Source organism: Myxocyprinus asiaticus, chromosome 21, assembly GCF_019703515.2.
Source record: "Myxocyprinus asiaticus isolate MX2 ecotype Aquarium Trade chromosome 21, UBuf_Myxa_2, whole genome shotgun sequence".
NCBI classification, from domain to species: domain Eukaryota; kingdom Metazoa; phylum Chordata; class Actinopteri; order Cypriniformes; family Catostomidae; genus Myxocyprinus; species Myxocyprinus asiaticus.
Window position 1 is genome coordinate 2,970,742 of NC_059364.1, and position 23,200 is coordinate 2,993,941.

General features: G+C 37.2%; 1 protein-coding gene across 4 annotated transcripts in view; it reads left to right on the plus strand.

Annotated features, from left to right (window-relative positions):
* The window catches only part of LOC127411917 (AT-rich interactive domain-containing protein 4B-like), a 125,620-nt gene that overhangs the window by 22,702 nt on the left and 79,718 nt on the right, over positions 1–23,200 (plus strand). For all 4 annotated transcript variants that reach the window (XR_007892360.1, XR_007892361.1, XR_007892362.1 and 1 more), the window contains exon 3: positions 13,290–13,400. Coding sequence is in view for 1 of the 4 variants with exons in the window: in XM_051647821.1 (XP_051503781.1) it covers positions 13,290–13,400 (111 nt within the window). In the remaining 3 variants the exon portion in view is untranslated. The remainder of the gene's footprint in view (positions 1–13,289; positions 13,401–23,200) is intronic.

Below are 23,200 nucleotides of genomic sequence, written 5' to 3' on the forward strand. Positions count from 1 at the left end.
GCATTTCTCTCTTTATTCCATGGAATCATTTTTTTTAGAAAAAGGTAATAGAATATTATCATTACACTGTTTTGTTTTCTTCTCTAAAAAGAAAATAAAAGTATTTTGACAGGAAAAGAAGTATATCTAGAGTAGGGGTGTAACTGTTCTTGGTAAAACCCACAGTTCGGTAAGCATTGGCACTGCGGTTCACCTTAAGACTTAATGATGCATCTGGAGCACATTGAGATCCACACATTATAGTGACCACGAGCAGGTTACCCCATGTGACTCTACCCTCCCTAGCAACTGGGCCAATTTGGTTGCTTAGGAGAACTGGCTGTAGTCACTCAGCACGCCCTGGATTTGAACTCATGACTCCAGGGGTGTTAGTCAGCGTCAATACTCGCTGAGATACCCAGGCCCCCTAATGCAGTTATATTTAATGCGTTATAGCTTTATTAAAGTTCAAATTATACAGAAGCAGATTGTGTACAGTTGAAGTCAGAAGTTTACATACACCGTAGCCACATATATTTAAATTCAGTTTTTCACAATTCCTGACATATAATCGTAGAAAACATTCCCTGTCTTAGGTCAGTTAGGATCGCTACTTTATTTTAAGAATGTGAAATGTCAGAATAATAGTAGAGAGAATGATTTATTTCAGCTTTTATCTCTTTCATCACATTCACAGTGGGTCAGAAGTTTAAATACACTTTGTTAGTATTTGGTAGCATTGCCTTTAAATTGTTTAACTTGGGTCAAATGTTTTGGGTATCCTTCCACAAGCTTCTCACAATAAGTTGCTGGAATTTTGGCCCATTCCTCCAGACAGAACTGGTGTAACTGAGTCAGGTTTACAGGCCTCCTTGCTCGCACACGCTTTTTCAGTTCTGCCCACAAATTTTCTATCGGATTGAGGTCAGGGCTTTGTGATGGCCACTCCAATACCTTGACTTTGTTGTCCTTAAGCCATTTTGCCACAACTTTGGAGGTATGCTTGGGGTCATTGTCCATTTGGAAGACCCATTTGCGACCGAGCTTTAACTTCCTGGCTGATGTCTTGGAATGTTGCTTCAATATATCCACATAATTTTCCTTCCTCATGATGCCATCTATTTTGTGAAGTGCACCAGTCCCTCCTGCAGCAAAGCACCCCCACAACATGATGCTGACACCCCCATGCTTCACGGTTCGGATGGTGTTCTTTGGCTTGCAAGGCTCACCCTTTTTCCTCCAAACATAACGATGGTCATTATGGCCAAACAGTTCAAATTTGTTTCATTAGACCAGAGGACATTTCTCCAAAAAGTAAGATCTTTGTCCCCATGTGCACTTGCAAACTGTAGTCTGGCTTTTTTATGGCGGTTTTGGAGCAGTGGCTTCTTCCTTGCTGAGCAGCCTTTCAGGTTATGTCGATATAGGACTCGTTTTGCTGTGGATATAGATACTTGTCTACCTAGAAGCAACATATAAGATATTTAGACTTGCTTTAAGAGAATGTATCGTAAATATAAGTATATTTTGTCTTTACTGCATGCACAGAAGTATAACCAAGTGAAAAAATATACAAAATACACTTAAATTTACGATACATTCTCTTAAAGCAAGTCTAAATATCTTATATGTTGCTTCTCAAGTAAATATATCTTGTTTTAAGGATTTTTAGACAATTTTAAATGGAAAACAAGACAAAAACGCTTGATAATAATAGGATTTTTTGCAGTGAATTTCTTTACTGAATTAAACTTAATAAAAAGTATTTGTTTCCCTTTAATTCACTGAATGTCATGTAGAGGTATTTTTAAGATGATTTTGTCCTCTTTATTGTTAGTAAGCACATTTAATACAACCTTTTAAGTCGGGGCACAAGCTGAATAATCGGTTAAGAGCCAAGGATTAATCGTTGCAATAATCACCCGAATAGTCGAATAATCGTTAAAATAATTGTTAGATTAATCGATTATCAAAATACATACTACAGAAACACTAAGAGTAGTATACTATTCTGAACATTTTGACTCTGTGATACTGTGGCTTTTTCCCAATATTGCTCTTCTGTGTCAACCAATGGCTTGAGTTTGGGGTGTGGCTACTTGTTTATCCGAACAATGAATGGTGGGGGCAGGGCATAAGGGGTGGTAGGAGTGTTTGGGAAACCTGTTTGGAAACAGTCGTTATTTTTGCAATTGCCACTAGTGGCGCAAAAATGCCATACTTCACCTTGAAACACTGAAGTAATTTGTAATCTCAAACTGATTGTCATTGTTTGTATGTTTGTATCTCTATTGTCTTGTGCCGTAGAGTGATGGCACCCTTAGAGCAGCGTGTTGATAGTGACTGTTTCTCTGCTTAGCTGGGGCGCATGAGGTCTGATGGCAGTCGTCTGAGAGCAGCTTGCCAGGGCTGTGTTGTGTCATGTTAATGAACATCTGTAGTGTGTCTGCTCACGCCTGTCACACTGAGAGCCGCAAAGCAGGGCAGGCTGGGTACTTAACACACTGGCAGCGACCCCATTCCTCTAAGACACCGAGACAGTTTGTAATGGTCTACAGATCACTCTGTACAGCACGACAGCAGTGGATACCTTGTAATGTCTGAAAAACATTGAAGGGATGGTTCACCCACAAATGAAAGCTCTGTCATCATTTACTCACCCTCATGTTGTTCCAAAAGCGTAAATAGAAAGTGTGAACTCTGAAGTTAACACTTTGTTAATTGGCAAGGTTATTAGTCCTTGTTGATAGTCTAAAAATAGACAAATCTCGATAATCAGCCTGGCCGATGTATTGGTGTATCAGTAGTCCGTATTGAGACTTTTTAGAAGTACTTGATTCTGTATTTGGGTCATTGATAAATAAGGTTGTCCCAGGTCATAAAAACAAGAAGTCTTTTAAAAATCAAGTTTAAAACACAGTGTAAAGTTCATAGAAGTGCACAGAACAGACGTGTGCAAAAATACATTCGGTGTGAACGGCCCCTAACACGTCCTTTCGCGCATGGTTGTTTATTTTTAAACTTCACACAGTCATGGTGGTCTGAAGGGTTCTTCTCGTTTATTTTATTTTATTTTTGTATTTATTTATATTTTTTGGTCACATAACAAAAGAATGGCGACCTGCATTTTGGTTACACTACCTGACTTTGATTTGGTGGAAATATTAATAATATTATAAAACTAAATTGTTTCACTTCTTATTTTTTTAAGACTTAATAAATAAAATATTATTCCAAACTTCTAATGCCAACATCTTAAAAAAAAAAATCAGATTTCAGGTTACACCACATGACTTTAAAAGCCCCAGAAAAAAAAAAAATATCAAAATGACTTTAAAACCCAGTAATTGAAAACATGTTTATCATAGAAGAGGTGTATTCAAGTAATTGTTTTAAGTGAATTGCATTTTTTATGTAATGATCTGGGGGAAAAAAATAAGTAAAAAATTAGCAATACGTCATTGAAAAATAAGGTTGCCCAAGGTGATAAAATATAAGATATCTTCTAAAAATTTAGTTTTAAAACAGATTTCAAGTTCATAGAAATATAATATTTGTGACCATGTTGGTTTTATACATTTTTGAAAAACATTTATAGCATTTTCGACAAGAAATTGGTATTAAAATACTTTCCTTGCTCCTTGAATCCATGCGAGATTAATGAACTTAATCATTAATTTAAAAACAGTTTATATATATATATATATATATAAAATATTATTGTTATTTTTTATGTATTTTTTTTCAAGTTTTATTTTATTTTTTTTTATTTTATTTTTTTACAATTGTCAAGAATTTTCATAAATTTGCTTTTTCATAAAAATGTCAGAATATTGTATATTATTTTAAAACTTAAACTTTAAACAAGAGGGACAAAAGGGTCCACTTTCTTTATTTATTTCTTTCTTTCTTTTTTCTTGATTTGGTTGACACAAGATATTCAGATATTAATTACATGTATTGTTAAATGAAATTGTTCAGTTGCTCATTTTGAAAGAAACAATAATAAAATATTATTAATATTTCATATATTGGAATAGTTTATTCCAAACCTCTTACGCCAGCATTTCTTTTTTCAATAATTTCAGCTTTTAAAAACACTTTTATTTATTTGTTTATTTATTACTGCCTCTGGACGGTTACACCACTTAAACATTTTTAACCCTAAACCCTTGAAAAAAATATCAAAACATGTTCAGCATAGTAGGAGGGGTATTAAAGTCATTTGTTTTGTGTGAATTGCATTTTTAATGTATTCTCAAGTAACTTAATACAGAAGATTCGGACATGAAAAAGAGTGTCACATCATTGGCCCGTATGTGAATGAACTTCTTAGTCACAGGACTTAAATTGTAATGTTAAAAGGTCAATTAATTTGTGCTAAAATAAATGTCCTGAGACGTCTGGCTCAGATGATTTTTATTGCATGGGTGAGCACGAGTTGAGTATTGATTAGTGCAGTAGGGACTCAAAAATTGAGTGTAATTTCTAGATGCATCCACACCAAAGATTCTGTATAATTGCACTGTTAATACAGATGTTATTCAATGATCCCTGAGGAATTTAATTCGCCATACTTCCATGACCATGTCAGCACATTTAGTCTGGTTGTGTTTAAAGTGGTTTTTACATCTAAATGTGGTTAATTCAGCATTGAGCACAAATGTTATCCTGTAATTAATCGTGGTAGGATTTGCTTGTAAGAGGCAGAGACTGATATTATACAGCTTGTCTTATTGTCTGCTGGGGTTAGCTGTTGGTTAAGACACTTGTCAACTTGCAGTCGTGGCATGTCATGGGTTTGTTTGAGCAACGAAGTTTAGTGCTCCAGCTGCATTTAATTTACAAAAGCTTTAGTACTAGTATGAGTTATTTTCTGTTTTCAGCGTTCACTTTCTCTGCTGATGGGTATTGCAACAGTGCCTGATGAGACTGTTAGTCTTCTTGGTATTAGTTGGTAGTGGCAAATATTTTGCAATACAAGAAGCAATTTCAAAGAAGTCTTCAGTGAGATAAATATGCTTGTGGTTGGCCATTATTAAGGTGCTTTTTTTAACCAGTTTTATCTAAGATTTAATCTAGGCTTTCAAGGAAACACAGGGGAACCGCTCGCTGTGGTTTGCAGAGACCAATCATCACAAAAGTCCCACACGCTGACAGCTCAGCATGTGAATTTTGCCCCTTAAAACTGTATTAGGGGCAAAGTTGTTTGGTGTGATGGAAATGATGCCACAACTGTGGGACAGTCGTAATTTTTGACAAATTGATAGAAATTATTTTCACACATTAATTATTGAAATGGTTTGTTTATTTCACTCTTTGTTTAGACGATTGTAGTTTTAAATATGTAATAATTTGTCTTTTTTTTTTTTGTGTCTATAATGGATTTTCATAGTTTAATATTGAAAGTCTGGGTCTGGGACATTGCTAAAATAATAAAGGCACGCCCGGCCCCCAATCGGGCTAATCAGCCGAGGATAGGGATAAGTGCAGTGGGATGCGGCAGTTCAAGAGAGAGAGAGAGCCACATGCAGCTGCCGTGTGTGCGTTTATGTTTTGTGTGTTTTTGTTTATGTTTAAATTAAAATTTTACTTTGACTGTTCAGCTGGTTCCCGCCTCCTCCTTTCCCATTTTAACCGTGTTACATTGGTGCCGAAGTCCAGGAGGGAGGAGGGATGCGCTGTTGTGGAGTCCTCGCCACTGCCGTCTGCCCAAAGGAGCAGCTGCGGCCGTCCGCCGGGGGACGGAGGAGTTGCTGCCGGCCGACTGGACATGGAGGAATGGCCGCCGTCTGCGAGGGGAGGAGGGGCTCGCTGCCGGCCACCTGGAGCAGTGGAGCCGATGCCAGGGGCGGAGGGGCTCCCTACCGGCTGCCAGAACGCGGAGGGATGTTCCATCTGCCAGGGGTAAAGGACTTGCTCCGGTCCGCCCAGAGATGAGCGGCTGTCATCCGCCAGAGGGTGGAGGAGTGATCGAGGACCAGGCGACGGTGTGTCTGGGAACCGGCGAGCAAGTTTTTTTTCTCTCTTTCCTCTCTCACTGTCGCTCTGCCTTGCCCTTTCCCTCTCCTCTTTTTTTGTTTTTGTTTTTCCCTCCCCTTGTCCCCCACCCCAGCTCTAGAGAGGCAGGGAAAAGCCTGCCGGCAGGCGGGGCCAGGGGTGGGGGGGGGATGTACGTCATGCCGGGGGTTCCCTGACCTGAGGCAAAGGAGGGAGGAGTGTGACGAGGAGGTAGTCACGGGCCGGCTCCCAATCGGGCTAATCAGCCGAGGAGAGGGATAAGTGCAGCGGGATGCGGCAGTTTGAGAGAGAGAGAGCCACATGCAGCTGCCATGTGTGTGTTTATGTTTTGTGTCTTCTTGTTTGTTTAAATTAAAATATTACTTTGACTGTTCAGCCGGTTCCCATCTCCTCCTTTCCCATTTTAACCGTGTTACATATGGATGCACCAGTGTATCGACTGGCTATATTTATTGGCCAATTATTGACCAAATTAAAACCATCAGCATATTATGTATTAAGATGTAAATATACTTTCATCAAAGATTTCTGGAGTCACCATCATAAATGGTGCACTCACATTAAAATGAATGCTGAATGAGGTCAGAGCAACTTGAGTGTTGCAACTCTACTGCATTTGCACTATTATCTTCAATTATTTTCTTGCTAAAAATAAATATATGCTGCCTGAACTGCATAGCCTGCAGTCGTTGAGATGATGGGCCAATTGTGAGCTGTAGGGCTGTCATGATTACTCAATTTAATTGAGTAATTTAATTTAATTAATCAAAATAAGGCGGAAGTGGTGCAGTTTACTCAAAGGAACTGAATGTCCAGAGGTGTAGACCATTTTACGTGGTACTGCCCCAAAAAAGTTGGACTTACCTGGAGTAGCCAATGTCTCTCAGCTGGAATAATATACATTTTTATATTATAACTTCACCTCAGCAACATTATGCAAACTGAGTTATTAATTAATTTACAAACTACTCGATTAATCGTCAGAATAATCGTCAGATTACTCAGTTACAAAAATAATCGATAGTGACAGCCATAGTGAGCTGCTACTCAAGGTAAATAAAATTAGCCATTGGCCAAATGATGATGTGGTAGTGTTTTAAGCAGAAGTGGTTGTGTTTTTAAGTCCTAAACTTTGTGGTAAAGTCGGACCACACTCATAGCAGCTCCTGAAGAGCGCGTTAAGATGCGCACACACATTTAAGTGAGGATTTTAATTGTAAAGCGCTCTGGTTTCACTTTAATTTAATGGCAAGTGCTTGTTAGTTGTTGCCACTTCTACTTCTGTGGAGATGACAGAATGAAGAAACATATTTTCAAATGCACACAGAATCACAAAGGTCTTCCTTCATGCGGAATAAGGGCTCATGGGTTTAATCGAAGAGCCTTAAAATAAAGTGTAAGTGAATTTTCCAAGTTTTTAAAGCCTTAATCCTCTTGTTGTGTTCAGAATCTGCATACACCTTTTGCATTCATGGTTCAGTTTTGACCCGGTGGAATTTAAGCTTATAAATCATTCATAACCCGATGGTTTTCATCTAAAACTCATTAAAAGTCATTAATAGGTACTTAACTGTTCATACATTTAAAAAGATTGATATTTTTGGCATGTTAACTGACAAATATAGAAGTTAAATAATTAACCCTTAAACGCATACCTCTGGTCTTTAGTGACCCGGGATCTCATTCCTCCCCCGTACCTCATCCATTTTTTGGAGTTGTGCCCACACCTCTTCAGTATTCCTCAGTCTGTCTCTTATAAATAGTGTGATGCACAAAAAATGCCAAAATTGTACATTTGTAAAATTGTACTTTTTATAATGGTTTAAGTACCAAATGTGTATATGGTCTCTAGAGACCTGAGGTATGTAAGAGAGTGTTTTTTTTTTTGTTTTGTTTTGTATTTTTGCACTTCCATAAATATATTTTTAGAATTATTTCATATCTAAATAAGTTTACTATCACAGGATATCTATTTCTTTTTTTATTACAAGAGAAATGAGCACTATATTCATACAAATATGAACTATCAACAACGGTGAATTATCAGTATTTTATATGCGTATACACATACATAATATACATGTTATTTCTTACTCAAGGTGGCACAGATGTTTCAGTGATTGACTTGATTTACATTTGACATTGCTATTTGATGAAGACACAACATGGAAGTAAACTATAGCAAGTACAACACGTGAACAGTATGATATGACTAATGTAATTTGGGTTACTACTGAAATAATTTAAATTGTGCATCTATTTAGACTCATCAAGTGCCTGAGAAAATACACATACTGTAAGATAGACATAAGCTACACATAAGTTACACATACATTACACATATGTAGATTATGTTTGTGTAACTCAATATGTGTTTGACAGCCAGTTGCATCTCATGTGAAAATAATGAATCCTGCTCTTGATTTGTCCTGATTTGTTGCATTATTTCTGTAATTTATGAAAAATAAAACATCTAAATATATTTTATATATTCAACTTGGTGGTCAAAAGTGATGACACCAACATATTCTATTTCAACTAAACATCATTAAAACAGCTGTACAACTCAACTATACAACATTAATACTTCTTTACTATGTTTTAAAGCAAAATCTATTCTATTTACTCACATGAACTGTTCAGTGTTGATGTGTGAGTATGATGTAAGCTGGTTCAGCATCAGATGACTGCAGAGTAAAAATTCAAGATCAATTTAGACTAATGTGTGCATGAACTTTTGCTCTGGCCACACCCCCTTTAGTCAGTAGTACCTTTGATTTAGTTTATGTTATGTTTGTTACATCTGTCATGTGTGTTTTGTACATGAATGTGTGTGTGCATGTAAACAAGATGCAGTCCCAGTGAGAGATAAAAAGTATGTGAGAGAGTATGGGAAAGATGCTAAATATAATAAAGTGTTTATAAGAAAAATCTAATTAATATATATACGAAAAATCTACATAATATCATGTGTAATGCCACAATTGATGCCTGGGTCAAAATTGACCCATGAACGCAAAAGATATAAAACAAAAAATTTTTTTTTAATAGTTATATTTCTTAAATAATTGTATTAAAAAATATGAAAAAAAAAAAAGTATTATGTCTTGTAGGGCTGCAACTAATGATTATTTTGATAATCGATTAATCTTCGATTTCTTCGATTAATCGGATAAATAACTACATTTCCTGAATTTTAATAAAATGTTATTTTTTTAAGAAACAGAAATGATAAAGAGCGTAAGGATTTGGTTTGGTTTACTGTACTGAACAATTCTATACTCTCATAAAATTTTGAACAAAGCCTGAATAGTTATGTGTGATTATTATTATTATTATTATTATTATTATTATTATTATTATTACTACTTTCAGGACATATGCAAAACAGTTCCTTTCCTTTACTTGTAAAACTTAAAAAGTACTGTTCATTAAAGAGTAAAATGATTCATCAGGGATGGAGTTGGACAAAAAATCAGCCCAGCAGAGGGCAATGGTGACACCAGAATAGAAATATGAATAATTCTGCCCAGCTGAAAAATACATAATTATATTAGATACATGTATGCTTGTACACTGTCACTGATTACATATATTTTAAGCATTTTAAATTAATATTGTAAGTTTTAAAACCATATTGTCACTGAAACGTGTTTCTAAAGTATTCTTTTCAAAAATACATTTTTACGGGTAGTGCATGCTTTTCCAGTAAAATAATATTTGCCATAGTATAAATTTACTGGTGAAATCAGACATTACATTTGGCACGATCAGGACTATCAAATATCAGGACCCTTAGCATTAAAATACATTATTATACATAATTTTCAGTATAAAATTTAACATAGTACAATCATCTGTAAACGCAGTGCAGATTCACTCCCGTGCTGAAAAGTCTCATCCTGGTGCTCATTGTATTACATGCGCTCACATGATGAGAATCGATCTAAAACACTTCAAAAAGCAGCACACATGACCATGACATCCATGAAAGCTGCATGATTGATTACATTGAAACAGAAAGAGCGGTATGATGTTGCACAAGTTTAATCAAAATGATGGCGCTCCCTATCTCCATTGCGATCGGTTTGATTGACGTGGATGCGCGTGCTCGTTTGCTCAGTGAAGTTTAACAGAGACTCGCATGTGGTAAAAACAGTTGTGTGAAGTACCTGGAAATACGCGCCTGATTTTGAATTCATAACATGTATACATTATAAAGCATAGAAAATAGCAGTAAAATGTAAGTTAGGTGCTCTAGAGGCGATCCTAGGAGCACTAGGCAAAAAAAGCGGGCCCTTCTGAATTACCCATGCACGCACGCACGCACAAACACAAGCACGTTTTAATACACACACTCAAAGTGCACTCAGGACTCCTTTTTCACTATGTCACAGCATCACTTGACACTTAGCCATAGTACGGGTCATCTGATATTATTAAAGAGATCTGTTGTTGTGGTGATGCCACTAGGGAGTGGCATCTTTCTCTTTATGAGGTGTTGATGGGATGGAAGTACCTGCTGTTGTGGTACTGCTGATGGCACTGCTGGATATGTGAAGATCCTCTTCATCATGAGCACAGCAGGAGGCTGCACTGGAAGTCCATGGAACTGCTAAATAATTAAAGTAAATATATAAATTCAGATATCAGTAAATAATTATATACATTCAGACATTCAGATATCAGGTAAATGTAGCATTTGGCATGAATATTCTCATTGTGACACAGAATTAGGTAAAATAATTTCTGAGCGATATCAGTAATACCACATTGTGATACACTGAATTCACATTAAGTTTGTGCTTGTCTGGGGTGTTTTAAAGACTTCAGTAATGCTCTTAAAGAGAGAAAAGAAAGCATGGAGCATTTAAGCTACTATCTTTCAATAACAAGCATTCATTTTTGTAAGTTACAGTATAGCTTCAAAAGCTTGCGATGCCATCTCACAACCACTCATGAAAAATAAATGATCTAATCCATAGTAGAAGTTGCTTATCTAAACATGGCAGAAAACAATAAACTAGCTGTGATGTAATAACTCACGTCTACGTGAACCCCTCTCTTTTTCTGTACATACATAACTCACCATGAGAGTCGCAGAATTTAGAGGAAAACTGAATGACAATCCAGTCTTTTCTAAAGAAATGTGAAGTAAACATATGAGAATCCATAAAATTGTCCCTACTTACATATTTGGACTAAAACTTCCAATTACGTTATTTACTGAAGCCTCGCAATAACAAAAAGACGAGAGCTTACTCGCTGTAATTGGCATGTGTGTCTTTATTACATGTTTATGTCCGTAACTCTCGTTTTGATTTTGCATGTCAGATGTGTACTCCTTATATACTCTTACTGTAAAAATTGATATCATAAAACAGTGGTGAAATATCAAATCTGGAGATTACGCCTTTCTAATGATGTGTAGTTTGTTGAGATTAAATAAGAATTGTATGTAGTTCGAATCACAGGGTGTGCTGAGTGACTCCAGCCAGGTCTCCTAAGCAACCAAATTGGCCCAGTTGCTAGGGAGGGTAGAGTCACATGGGGTAACCTCCTCGTGATCGCTATAACGTGGTTCGTTCTCGGTGGGGCGCGTGGTGAGTTGTGCGTGGATGCCACGGTGGATGGCGTGAAGCCTCCACACGCACTATGTCTCCGTGGCAACGCGCTCAACAAGCCACGTGATAAGATGCGCGGGTTGGCGGTCTCAGACGCGGAGGCTACTGGGATTCGTCCTCCACCACCTGGACTGAGGCGAATCACTACACGACCACGAGGACTTAAAAGCACATTGGGAATTGGGCATTCCAAATTGGGAGAAAAAGGAATTGTATGTAGGATAACGTGAAGTGAATGTAAACCGTACCGATCGCGAATCGCGCTGCCGTTGGCAATCTTTTCACGAGAAGGGGTAATTCAGTAAACATTACAGATTCTGTACCAGTCAGCACTGTCGTGCTTCTTCACCTTTTTCTTTTTTCCTCTTCTGACTCCCATATTGGTACATCGGACATCCTCTTCATGATTCTTGCATCCCGCTCTTACTTGAATTAGTAGCTGATGGGATGGGGCCCCCTAGGGGGGTTTTCGAAAATGTAATTCTAGTCTGCTAAGCATTGTCAATCGTTGGTTTCAAGTGTTGTTGCAGTGAACTACTGTTATTGCCGCCCACGGGGTGGGGGGCCCGAACTTGGGGCCCCAGGCAATTGCCTGGCTTGCCTGTCCCGTAGGTCCGCCTCTATAACCCACAATAGGAGGGTTAATCGAAATATCTCCCTATTTTATGATACGATTCAAAGATAAATATGAATTAATAGCTTATTAAGGTGTATGTGTATTAAACACAGTATCACAATTAGCGTGAGCCATAAAACAGACAATTAAATCGTTAATCGCAATTATTATTATACAAATGATCGTCAGTGAAATTTCATAGTCGTGACAGCACTAGTTATGGACTTTGAAAATCCCTAAATTCATTTAACATTTAAGTTTTAAGGAAGTGGAAAAAGTTGATATTTATATTGCTTCATTAGTGGTGCTTTTAATTTCTACTATTGCTCACACTTTGGGTGAGTGTTTTTTCAGAAGGCTTTGCTCTTATAGCCAAAGTGTACTTCACACGTCCCTGTTGTAGATCGCTCCACGCACAGTATGCGTGACATAAATTTCGTTATAAGCCAGTCCGCTCGGCCTGACCACATGCCAGCCAGATTTCCTCGACTCGCGGACGTGGTCATTGTCTGTGCGCATCGTCGGCGCATGCGCTGGCCATTGACTCCAATAAAAGTGTATCACAAACAAGTTGTAATGGGCATGCGTCAAACGCCTTCATATTCGCTCACGGTCAGAAGAGTATACTCACAATAGCAACGCGGTCGACCAGGCGCGAGCCGATCTGGAACACGCAAAAACGAAGTAAACCTGGGCCTTTAGTCTCTAGGTTAATTGGTTGCAGCTATATTATTGAGCATTTGTTTTTTTACTTTTTCTTAGATGCATTTAAATTTTAATGCTCTTTGCAGCACTTATATATTGTAATGCTTGGTATCCAGTACTCTATTATATAAAGCGGATATGTGTCGTGAATGAGTCGTGCACCTATTTTCCACTTGTTGTGTTCGTTGGCTTGGACAAGGGTTTTCATTTCAGTAATTGCTTTTCTCAAGTACATATTGCTGACTTTTAATGCCAAAAACTAAGGATCTGTATGGATTTTTCCTCCTTTACACCACTTCTTCATCCATGTTATTTATAGGTGTTTTATCTGTTTGTTTTTTCAGACACTAAAGGAGCCCCCGTACCTGACCGTGGGCACTGACGTGAGTGCCAAATACAGAGGGGCGTTCTGTGAAGCCAAGATAAAGACTGCCAAGAGACTGGTCAAGGCGAAGGTAAGCCACTGTATAAGGCTAGAAACATACTCTATGCAAGTACGCAAATGCAGGTGCCAATGCTTTGCTAACACGTTGCAAGCTTGCGGTGCCGTTGTACATACTTAAAGCTGAAGTGTGTAATTAGGGTTTGCTATTAGCGTCACCAAATGGAATAGAACGCAACACTTTTTCAGCCATCTTGGTTTCTGAAGTATTTTTCCCCATTCATTTTTTCCATAGTGATTTTGTAAAATAGTTGTAAGCCATGAACCAAACCAATCAGCTTTGAGGTGAATCACAACATTACAATTGTTTTTATTTTTTTTATTTGAAACAAACAAGTGTTTGAAAATCAGTAGATATTAGACTTAACTGGCCCTATTTTAAGCGCACAAGTACTAAGCGCAGCACACTACCTTAACTCATAAGCGTAAAGCCTATGGCCATGAAGTGTTGGTATTTTCGTGCAAGCGTGCGCTAAGTGTAGGCGCAAGTGGGTTTGGCGAAATCGTGCGTGCAAGGCGCTAATCGAGTCAATGGAGGTTCTTATCCGGCACGTCTCCGTCCTATTATAGTCCATTCCCTGTCAAGCACCAGCGATATAAATAAAGACAGCACATTCATAAGAAGTTGGTAGTGTAAATGGACTGTATGCAATGAAAAATATAGATTTGCATTATTTTGTGTGTCCTTTATAAATGGGACATGTTCCCTTTATACGCATGGAAAATGTGGTTCAGGATATGGATGTAGGCTCCGTTAAATTACAGAGAATGTAAGTATTAATCATTTTCATCTACTGGGACACAAATCATGGCTAGTATTAACGGTGATTGTATCGGCATGCACTTCACTTCTACCAGTCAACATTGAAACGAAAAAATTCAACTAAAAATATTTCTAAATTCAAATTACACTTCAAATTAAACTAAATCAAAATAACGAAGTGGTCAAAAAAATCATACCAAATCCAAACATTGTACTCTCTCCTTCTTCCATCAAACCCTTTTGCAGGGACTTAAACATAACAATAATAATAATAATAATTGAATAATTGAAATGAACCATGACCTCTGGAAAATGTAACGCAAATCTCATAATCTTTTGAGTCAACAAATGGCTTCAACAGCGATTGTCTTGGACGTTATTTGATGTTCTGTACTTTCAGAGTTTGGACATGAACTTCATTACCACTTGCTGGTGGAATCTCCAAACTGCAAATGCAGGAACTGAATTTGGACTTTGCTCTGAGTTAAGAGATGGTATTGAAACGTCTTAGCGCAATGACCAATTTCTCAGGAAAATAGCAAATTGTGCTTTGCGTCACTTCATTTACATACAATACACCCACAGTTTGTGCTCCTACACCCACAGTAGTGCAAACACTCCCACCCACGCCTAGTTGTGCTTTGCGCTGGTACGAAAATTGCGCTCAGAATTAACGCTCTCATGAAAATTGGATAAGGTGTTGCTCAACGTCTTTAATGAGGGAATGAACTACAATGCCATGAGCATTGCAAATGACGTAATCAAATTTAAAATGATGAAAAAATATAAAACAATTGCTTTAAAAGAAACAATGTATTTTATATTTGATTGCGCTGCTGATTTGTTTTCCCCCTCAGGATCATGGGTAGTGTAGTTCTTCACCATGAATTTAACTTTTAAACATTTGTATTTTTTTTATGAAGTTGAAATAACGCAGACTGATGGCTTCAACAGAAGCATATACAATTGATTAACAACGTCTGAGAACATTGATGGGATCTTTTACATCTGGAACCACACTGTTGTGCTCTACAAAACATATTCTAGAAAACTCTTTAAGTCCTCTTTACATTTAAGCCCCAACATTTGCATAATTGGTTGAGCCAGTGTTGCTGCATTGAACTGATCGGCCCACCCAAAACAAACACTTTTAAGTAAAATCAACATACAAATAGTTTTCTTATAGTTGCCTCTATACAGTATATAATGCTTGGATATGAGAAATAATTTAAACATTGTAAACAATTACACACATCAGCTTTACCGTGTGTTCTTGCTTTTCTGTGGCGGCAACAAACCTCAGTATACTCAAGGGGCGATAGTATTTGTCTGTGAAGTTGCTTTTACTGAAAGAACTGTTACTGTATTATGTTTAGTTATGATTTGTGAGGTGTAAATCGAGGTAATGGTTGTTCAAATGAGAACATATGTTTAAAAATACACATTCAGAACAAGGTTTTGTTGTAATATAATGTTGTAACATGTTACCAGAATAATAGTAGGCTATATGGTGTAATATAATTATTATTTATTATTTCACAAAAGTGGATGGATTTGTGACGCATAGAGATTGGCCCCAGAGAATAGAGATAATGCCTCGTGCACCGACGCGAGAAGGTGTTTTGAAGCTGATACAGAGGAAGAGAGATGCCGTGTGTAGTTAAAGGAATAGTTCACCCAAAAAAATAATTCTCTCATCATTTACTTACCCTTATGCGGTGAAGTATTTATTTTATATTTGATAATCCATTAATGTTTTCTGTTGGTTAAAGTCAGATCTACTGCGAGTGAAATGGGTGGTTTAAAGTGTATAATGGACTTGTATAATGGAGAGTTTCTTCAGATTCCTCTTCAACTCTTCGGACCTGCCGGCAGGTTCAAAATGGAGCGATATGTCATGAACAAAGTTTACGCTTAAAATGTTCAGGTCTCTGAATACATACGTCAGGCATAGTGGGATCAATTGAAAGCTTAGAATCTAGACTTTTCATAGATAACCATCACATCTGCATTTATTTTACATAAAATAAAATAAAAATATGGCCTGAAAACTTTCACGTCACAAATCAGCGCCACCTAGAGGTCATGTGGTAGAAATATTAATTTGAATATAAAAGTTTTGAAAATAGCACATAAATAGACAAGTCATATATCAAATAAAAGCTCTCATTTTCAGGAATGTGACTATACAGTTTATTTTGTTGCACTAATACCACAGTTTAAAAGATTTTCAAAAGAATCACAAAGTAAATATGATTTCTGTAAGACTACGTCTGCATTAATCCAGATACATTTGAAAACGGCGTTTTCCTTTCAAAAGTTGCTCATCCACACTGAAATGTCTGAAAACGCTTACATCCCTGTACTGCGCATGAGTAAAACATAAGACGCTTCAACATGCGTCATTTCCTTCAGGCGTTTATTTACTTTCCGCCTCTATGAAACATCGCGGCAACGTCGAGGAAAGGCACCAAGTTTTTTTAAATGGACGGACAATGAGGTTGAGTTGTTGCTGCGGGTAACGCTAGACTGTAAAGTTGCAAAAGCGATAGACTGGGAATCATGCCAAAACAAATACGGCGAAATATTGAACTGCTTCAAAGAGCGCTATCCTTCTGATGATGCGGCTTACCCCCACAGTAAGGACGATCTCACAAAACGTATTACATATAAAACTTATTATACATGACTGCATCACATGACTAAAAATGCGTCATCGTTTTCGGAAGCCTCCGTTTTCACAGTCCACACTACAATGCGAAAACAGCATTTTCAAATGTATCCACTTTGGAGTGCGTTTTCAAAAAGCTCAGTTTTCGCGGACAAAAACGCCATCTCAGTGTGGACAGAAGGCCAAAACGGAGAGAGAAAGATGCGTTTTTAAAATAAAACGTATTAGTGTGGACAAGGCCTAAGACATCAAATACAAACGTCTCTTTCATGCGCTGATCACTGCTGCTGTAAGCCCCAAATAGCAAAAACACTTTATATCTACTTTTAACTTTGACTGTTTTCTAAAAATGAGCCATTGTTTACTTGTCTGTGAGCTTGCTTGTGTGAATAATCCAACGTTATATCTTAGATGTACAGAACAAAATATGCAGTCCAGCAGGAAAAGCATGCTAAACAAATCAGCGGAAATATACTGTGTGTTATCGACTATTGATGATCAAATGTTATAAATCAGGGAGGATCTCAGCTTTCTAATGACACCTAATTTGAGCTTCTAGTCCACTCAGAGTCCGAGATATTTGATGAAACAATGGCGGTGGTGCGTGAACTGAAAATTAGACTGAATGTCTATGGACGAGCACATCTGTGAGGGCTAAAATGCTCTTTTTTTTTTTTTTTTTTTTTTTTTTGGCCCCCTTTTGGACCTGAATAAAATAAAACTATTTGGAAGGAGTGAACAGAACCAGAATTACATGCTTACAAAGTTTTTTTATTTTTATTATTCTATTCATCATAAGATTGTAAACATATACAACATTATTTATGAATAATGGGGGGGGGGTTTGGCAAGAAGTCCACAGTATGTTTAAATGGTGAGCTTTTAAATTTGAGTGTGGAAAGTTAAAGAAAACAGGTGAAAATGCATCTTTTTTTTTTTTTTTTTTTTTTTTGCATTGTTTTAATGTAATAATTGAATCTATTTTAATAGCTTTAAATGTAGTTACTTCAACGAAAACAAGGAAATCAGACCTTTTGTATAAAGGAGTTAACATGATCACCAATTGACTTGATTAGTGACTTAGAACTAGTGCAGTATCTTAAATATTTCTTCTTTATTATTCGTCATAACTACTTTGTTTTACATTTTTAAAAATCACGTTTTTTTTTTTTTTTTTTAATTTTGAATTGGCATGAAGCATTTTAATCCTTCTGTAAGTCACGACTAAATACATTCCCATACATCACAATATCTTCTTAAGTTCAACTGCTATCAAAACTGCGCTAAATGCGCGCGAGTGACCAAGCATGACTGCGCGGGATAGCAGCAATTGCCATTCAGATGAATGGGAATGCTAACGGGTCTTTGAAAATTCTGGTCCTGTCTTCCTTTCACTCTTCAAACTTTGCGAGTTTCCCTGCGTCTCGTCTCTCTCTTCTGAGTTTTCTCCTGATGGGTCTGTGATATTTTATAATTCAGATCTCATAGTCCTGAAATATGATTAGCCGCCTGCTCGCAAACAAGACCTTGTTCAATGTTGTAATTGTATTCCTGCCATTGTACCACTGATGAAATCATCTGATTCTCCCTCTCAGTCTCTTTCTCCCTCTCTCTCTCAAACATTGATTATGCATTTGTCTTAAGCAGAATCTTTGCACGGTGCTTTCCCACTTTAAGCGTGTCAGATTGTATTCATGCACCGGCTCCCCGTGTGTGTTTATATTCTGCGTAACCAGTCATTATATGACATGTGCAGTGTTAATTGAATATGAGTGTCCCCGCTTGCAAAATATATATGCATTCAAAGGCCCTTTGATATATTGTTATACTAATCTGATTGTTACATTAAACCTAACTATAATAGTTTAAGTAATTAAGGTATAGACCTCAATGCTCCTTTAACCTGTGTGTGCATATCTTCATTGAATGTGTGTGGGTTTTTCCAGTCTTATGGTATAAAGTTCAGAGGATCAATAGACGTTTTCACACAAATTTTTGGGCTGGGTAAAAATATAGATTTTCTTATTAATTGCTATCTTCATTCAAACGATCCTGATGTCTATTATTAAATCACAAGATCAATCTTTTACTTTATGCCTATTTGTCACTCAACCAAAACACTTCAAAAAGCAAGATTCATTTCAATAATAAAATACAGTAAATGACAAGTGCAAAATATAAAAGACAAGTGCAAAATTCTGTTCACAATTCATGTATCGGGGTATTTTTGTGATATGCCAAGAAACATAAATAATACCATGGTATTACCCTAGTACATGGCCAAACAAACATGGTAATACCTAGATACATTTTACAGTGATCTGATCAGTTTTGTATTCTGTGATCCAGTGTTTTGTCTCAATAAAATAGTTCTACAACAGTTAAACAAACATTATGAACACAGAGATGCTTTGTGTAGCTATGTGTAAGATCATTATAAACCTACAGGAAAGAATATTTCTATTTTCAGGAACCACTACTCCAAAAGAAAGTTTCATTTTCATTTCACTTTTCATACATTTCTCATCACTTTCGTTTCACGTTGTCTTCTCTCTGAATGGCCATGATAATGTTGATAGTTTATTTGCAGCAGATTTGTTTTATTTGTTAGGTTTTAGCATATTTAACATAGTCTAGGTCATATTGTCTTTTACCTTGTGTAGTTTTGTTCATAGTTTTGGAGGATGATGGCATGCCACCCAACCTGTCCATGTTGGCATCTGGCTAGTTTGGCTTGCTAATACCAAGTCACATGAGTTTGTGCCTTGGGCTGTTACCGTGGTGGATAAGAGCCTATCACCGCCGTCAAATGGTTTTAAACGGTGGTTGAAGGGCAGGGAGGGAGTGCGCGCAAATGACACGTTTATTGTGCATCATTGAACACAAAATAAAAATGTAACCCTTTGTAAAATAGCACAAAATACGAGACTTATGTCTCTGCAGAACTTAAATGAGCTTTTCCCAAACTGGGCGTTTTCAAACCATTGAGATACCCTACTTACATTGGCTAGTTTAGAAACACCCATTCCGGTTTGAAAATGCCAACAGATTGGAAAACACCCATTATTGTTCCGCATAGACCTATAGTTGCAAAATACCCAAAATAACATAAATACAAAACTTTTTGCATTGATTTTACATTTCTGTCTGTATCCGATCTTACACGTCAAAAACATGTATACATCAATGAATGAAAATATTCCAGATTCTGCTAATATTGTTAAACTCCAATATTTAACACGACTAAACATCACTAAACAGCTGGACAACAATTAAATAGTTCAGTTCAACCTTTGCTGAAAACGTTTCGATTGTCAGATGCTTTTAATTTTTTGCGAGTTCCAGCTGCACTGGAAACACTTCCAAAACGCTGTGTAAATCTAGTCAACGAAATTGCACACAAAAATGTTTGAGGTGTTGTTTAATTCTCTTAACAAAGACGGGATCATGAGGATAATTAAACTATTTTATTTCAAACGTTGTTGACGAAAATATGACGAGAAATAAACAACACTGTAAGATATTACCAATGCACAGACAATGTAAACAACCTTGCTATTCAAATGATCAAGTAGTATTGTAAGGATTTTTTTTTTTTAATCACCTTTTTCAAACGTGTCTTATACATGTCTTGTACAGTTGTGCTCAAAAGTTTGCATACCCTGGCAGAAATTGTGAAATGTTGGCATTGATTTTGAAAATATGACTGATCATGCAAAAAAACCTGTCTTTTATTTAAGTATAGTGATCATATGAAGACATTTATTATCACATAGTTGTTTGGCTCCTTTTTAAATCATAATGATAACAGAAATCACCCAAATGGCCCTGATCAAAAGTTTACATACAGGTTGACACACACAGGTTTAAATGGCAATTAAAGGTTAATTTCCCACACCTGTGGCTTTTTAAATTGCAGTTAGTGTCTGTGTATAAATAGTCAATGAGTTTGTTAGCTCTCACGTGGATGCACTGAGCAGGCTAGATACTGAGCCATGGGGAGCAGAAAAGAACTGTCAAAAGACCTGCGTAACAAGGTAATGGAACTTTATAAAGATGGAAAAGGATATAAAAAGATATCCAAAGCCTTGAAAATGCCAGTCAGTACTGTTCAATCACTTATTAAGAAGTGGAAAATTCGGGGATCTCTTGATACCAAGCCAAGATCAGGTAGACCAAGAAAGATTTCAGCCACAACTGCCAGAAGAATTGTTCGGGATACAAAGAAAAATCCACAGGTAACCTCAGGAGAAATACAGGCTGCTCTGGAAAAAGACGGTGTGGTTGTTTCAAGGAGCACAACACGACGATACTTGAACAAAAATGAGCTGCATGGTCGAGTTGCCAGAAAGAAGCCTTTCCTGGGCCAATGCCACAAAAAAGCCCGGTTACAATATGCCCGACAACACCTTGACACGCCTCACAGCTTCTGGCACACTGTAATTTGGAGTGACGAGACCAAAATTACGCTATGTTTGGAGAGGGGTCAACAAGGCCTATAGTGAAAAGAATACCATCCCCACTTTGAAGCATGGTGGTGGCTCACTGATGTTTTGGGGGTGTGTGAGCTCTAAAGGCACGGGGAATCTTGTGAAAACTGATGGCAAGATGAATGCAGCATGTTATCAGAAAATACTGGCAGACAATTTGCATTCTTCTGCACGAAAGCTGCGCATGGGATGCTCTTGGACAGTGACCCTAAGCACAAGGCCAAGTTGACCCTCCAGTGGTTACAGCAGGTTATGGAGTGGCCATCACAGTCTCCTGACCTTAATATCATCGAGCCACTCTGGGGAGATCTCAAACGTGCGGTTCATGCAAGACGACCAAAGACTTCACATGACCTGGAGGCATTTTGCCAAGACGAATGGGCAGCTATACCACCTGCAAGAATTTGGGGCCTCATAGACAACTATTACAGAAGACTGCACGCTGTCATTGATGCTAAAGGGGGCAATACACAGTATTAAGAACTAAGGGTATGCAGACTTTTGAACAGGGGTCATTTCATTTTTTTCTTTGTTGCCATGTTTTGTTTTATGATTGTGCCATTCTGTTATAACCTACAGTTGAATATGAATTCCATAAGAAATAAAAGAAATATGTTTTGCCTGTTCACTCATGTTTTCTTTAAAAATGGTACATATATTACCAATTCTCCAAGGGTTTGCAAACTTTTGAGCACAACTGTATATAGCCTATATATATGAACTTAATCAGCTATATCAACAACATTAATATAATATTATAACTTAAATCTGTGAATCAGTGAACGCAGCAAATGCACAAATGAGCTTGAGTTCTAGATAGAGCGCATAAGCACGAGCCCTTTCTTTCATGTTGTTTGTTGACGTGTAAAGTGCATGAGTTTGTGAAGGAATTTTGCGATTGTAACATCAGTCGGGGACTTGTGGACTTGTAGTTGTTACACCTAGTCATAGTGTGTTTTTGGCTTGAGTTTTGCACGCTAAATGCGTATCTTATACGCCATTACCATAACAATGCGCTCTATAGCGCAAAACCAAGAAGTCGGTAAAAAATTGAAAACTAATACGTCCCTATGATAAAGAACCACAACAGTTACTAAGGATCTAATACTTTTCGCATTAAATGACATTATTTCAGGAATTTATTTCAACTTTTCTTTTTATTTGTATTTAATTTATTTCAATGTTTATGTCACATGCATAACCACCACTAGCACTCTACTACCACGGTGGGGTGGTTATCACGGTGATGCTAGCAGCCCTATTTGTGCCAAAATATTGTAAAGTTTAATTGGACCCCCTTTTGAACAGTTTGGCCTAGAGACACAATTCTTTATTTTTTTTTGTCTGATTACTCTCCTCTTGATGATTCAGATGGACCCCATTACATTTAAACTGCGCCCATTATGGTGGCCACCATCTTGGATTATGTCGTTCATCGTTTTTTCACTACTGTTACTTCAAACATTACCCAATTCTGCCAAGCAAGGTCTCAAAATAATCTCCAGACTGAGCCACACAGACTGAATAAATATGAATTTTTATTTTTGCCTTTGATACTACAACTAATATACATTTTCACCATATCAGCTGAATTGTCTCTCCGCCATATTGAATTTTATAAACAAGTGATTATCTTTTAAATACATTGTCGGATTTCAATTAAAATTGGTATGCATCATCGACATTATGTACTGATGATACTTAAGTAGTTTCGAGACAGCGCCACCTATAGTTCAAAAGATAACCCACACTTGTGTGTTGACTCTAACCTCAGGAAGTCTCTTTGCCACTCAGTGGGCACGTCACCTGTGTGGCTCAGTGTGTTAAAGCACCAAGTGTTGTTCTGATATATAAAGGAGTGATATATTTTGAAAGGATTGAGAAGTTTG